This window comes from Acomys russatus, chromosome 15, assembly GCF_903995435.1.
Source record: "Acomys russatus chromosome 15, mAcoRus1.1, whole genome shotgun sequence".
Lineage (NCBI taxonomy): Eukaryota > Metazoa > Chordata > Mammalia > Rodentia > Muridae > Acomys > Acomys russatus.
The window spans coordinates 11,568,404-11,571,155 of NC_067151.1; the positions used below are offsets into that span (position 1 = coordinate 11,568,404).

The 2,752-nt window shown below is 45.7% G+C and overlaps 1 protein-coding gene across 2 annotated transcripts; it reads right to left on the reverse strand.

Annotated features, from left to right (window-relative positions):
- Positions 1-566: 566 nt before the first annotated feature.
- LOC127198885 (histone H2A.Z-like) lies at positions 567-1,069 on the reverse strand. Of its 2 annotated transcripts, XM_051156815.1 has the most exons (2): positions 979-1,069; positions 567-876 (listed from the first exon to the last, which is right to left on the reverse strand). In XM_051156815.1, exons 1-2 carry the CDS (start codon positions 1,067-1,069, stop codon positions 680-682), a joined length of 288 nt encoding a protein of 95 aa, XP_051012772.1. In that variant the 3' UTR covers positions 567-679. The 2 variants fall into 2 exon arrangements, with proteins under 2 accessions (XP_051012772.1, XP_051012771.1); XM_051156814.1 differs by having other exon boundaries at positions 567-1,069.
- Between the last annotated feature and the right edge of the window lie 1,683 nt (positions 1,070-2,752).

Consider the following 2,752-nt stretch of genomic DNA (forward strand, 5'->3'; position numbering starts at 1 on the left):
TGTGCTCACACGGTCCTCCTTCTCCAACCTAGTCATCATTAAATCAAGAGGAAAATAATTTTTTCAGAATTAAAATGTTCTCCATTGCGTAAAACTTTTGCTACCTGCCATTGCCTTCAGGAGACCCTCAGGCACTTCTGGAGGTCCCTACCCTGGACCTACATGGTGGTCCCTATGTCTTGTGTCCCCAGATACCTTCAGGTTGCAGGGATTCCCCATCAATTGTTCCAGTTCTAAGCTTTCTTTCTTTCTTCCTTTCTTCTTCCTCTTCTTTTTTTTTTTTTTTTTTTTTTTTTTAGTTTGGGATATGACCTTTATTGAGCTTATCCACCAGAGTGGAAATAATGTCTGTACAAAACCAAATGTTTATTACTATAACTTCTGCATCATAATTAAAATCTAAACACTTAAAAAAAAAACAGCCAATTCAACCCAAAACCCACTATTCAGAATCAATAGCTTCTTTGAAGCCACAGTAACACTTAAATATGGTAATGGTAAAGACTCAATGCAGCCATTTGGTTCATTAGAAGACTAATTAAGCCTCCAACTTGCTCAAACAGAATTAGAAAAGGGCAAAATCGTGTTTTCCACAGAGATACAGTCCACTGGAATCACCAACACTGGACAGATGCTAAGGAAAGTTAAAGTCATGAGATAATGAGGAATCCAGGCATCCTTAGAAGGTCTTCTGTTGTCCTTTCTCCCCCATGAGAGGTTTGTGGGTGTGTGGGATGAGACTAGCGGCAGCAGTTGTAGCCTTGATCAGAGAATCCAATCCCACATCTCCACGAATAGCAAGTTGCAAATGACGAGGGATAATAATATGTCTTACCTTGAAGTCTTTTGATGCATTTCCTGCCAACTCAAGGACCTCTGCGGTGAGGTACTTCAGCATGGCTGCGCTGTACACAGCAGCGGTCGCGCCTACACGTCCACTGCTGATTGTCCTAGATTTCAGGTGTCGATGAATATGGCTCATAGGGAACTGCAAGCCAGCTTGCTGCGAGGAGGAGATTGCCTTTGTCTTGGCCTTTCCAGAGTCCTTTCCAGCTTTACCGTCAGCCATCTCAGACTGTGCTGAAGCTCAGACAAGTGAGGAAGAGACGAGGCCAGGCATACGCACAGCAAGATCCCAGTGCCCACTCCTCCATTGTACGGCATATTAAACTGCCTCATTCTTTCTTTCTTTTTTTTTTTTTTTAACTTATTCTTCTCTCATATACTATATCGCAAGCACAGTTCTCCTTGCTTCTCTTCTCGCAGGACCCCATTCCACCTAGCTTCTCTCTCAGATCTAGTCCTTCTCTGCTTCTCTTCAGAAAAGGCCAGGCCTCCAGGGAGTATCAACCAAACACGACAAATAAGTCGCAAGCGCAAAGTTGGGTCCTCAGCTCTGAAGAAAAAAAAAAATATGAGCATACCCTCATATTAAGGCTAGACGAGGCAACACAGTGGGAGAAAAAGGCTCTCAAAGGCAGGCAAAAGTGTCAGAGACAACCACCCTGCCTCCCCCGGCTCCGAGGAGCCCCACAAGAAGATCAAGTTACACCACCATAACATATTAGGTCAGACCCACACAGGATCTCTGATTGTCAGTTCAGTCTCTGTGAGCCCCTATGAGCTCAAGTTAGTTGGTTCTGTGGGTTTTCTTGGGGTGTCCTGGACCTCTGTGGCTCCTTCAATCCTTTCTCCCCCTCATCCACAGGATTCCGATAGCTCCACCAGTTTCTGGATGAAGCGTTTCTGATGACGGTTATGCTAGGATCTGGTCTACAAGGTTAGCAGAGTACCATTAGGAATCATTTCATTGACTCCCCGCCCCCTTCCTCCCCTCATATTTGGTCTTATCCTAGGTCTCTGGGCTATCCAGACTCTGATTCCTGGCCCTCCAGGCAGTGTCCCTCTCATGGCATGGGTCTCAGACTGAACCAGTTATTGGTTGGCCACTCCCACAATTCCTGAGCCACCTTTACCCCAGCACATTCTGCAGGCAGGACGTGCTGTAGGTCAAAGTTTTTGTGGCTGGGTTAGTGTCACGGTCCCTCCCCCTGGAAGCCTTGCCTGGTCACAGAAGACGGTCCGCTCAGGATTCATAGCCTCTGCTTACTAAGAGTTTTAGCTAGGGTCACTCTCATAGATTCCTAGGAGTTTCCATTGCACTACGTTTCTAGCTCCCCATCCCCACCCCCACGCCCAGATGCCTCCCAATTCCAGTCTCTCACAGTACTCCCTAAATAAACCAAACTCCCTCCTGCTTCCTGATTTTGCACACACACCCTCAGTTCCTGAAACCATCCTGCCTAACTCTCAGGCCCAGTGTAGACTCCGGTCAAAGTTCACTTCCTGAGCAACTTTCTGTGTCCACGCTTCTTTCCAAGGCTCCACGCTGCTCTCAATTCATTCATGGAGTATGAATGCCTAAAGATAAAGACTCCCTTTGCCCTGACCCCAGTGACATCTGGCAATGACATTACCCAATATTACTTAATTAATGTCCATTCTCTCTCTTCTCCATGTAAGTGCCATGAAGTCAGGGATCAAATCAGTCCAAAGATTTGCAGTCAAATCCTTGCAAGTAATACTTACTGACTTTCATTCTTTCCCAATGTGTAGGAAATGAAATTCCCAGGCAAGCCAGTATTTTTATTAATATGTATAATTTCCAACTGCCCATTGTAGATGACAAGTGTAATGGGTAGGGCCTTAAACTAGAACAATGTCCTGTGTGTTCCTGTGTGGTGGGGTGAGA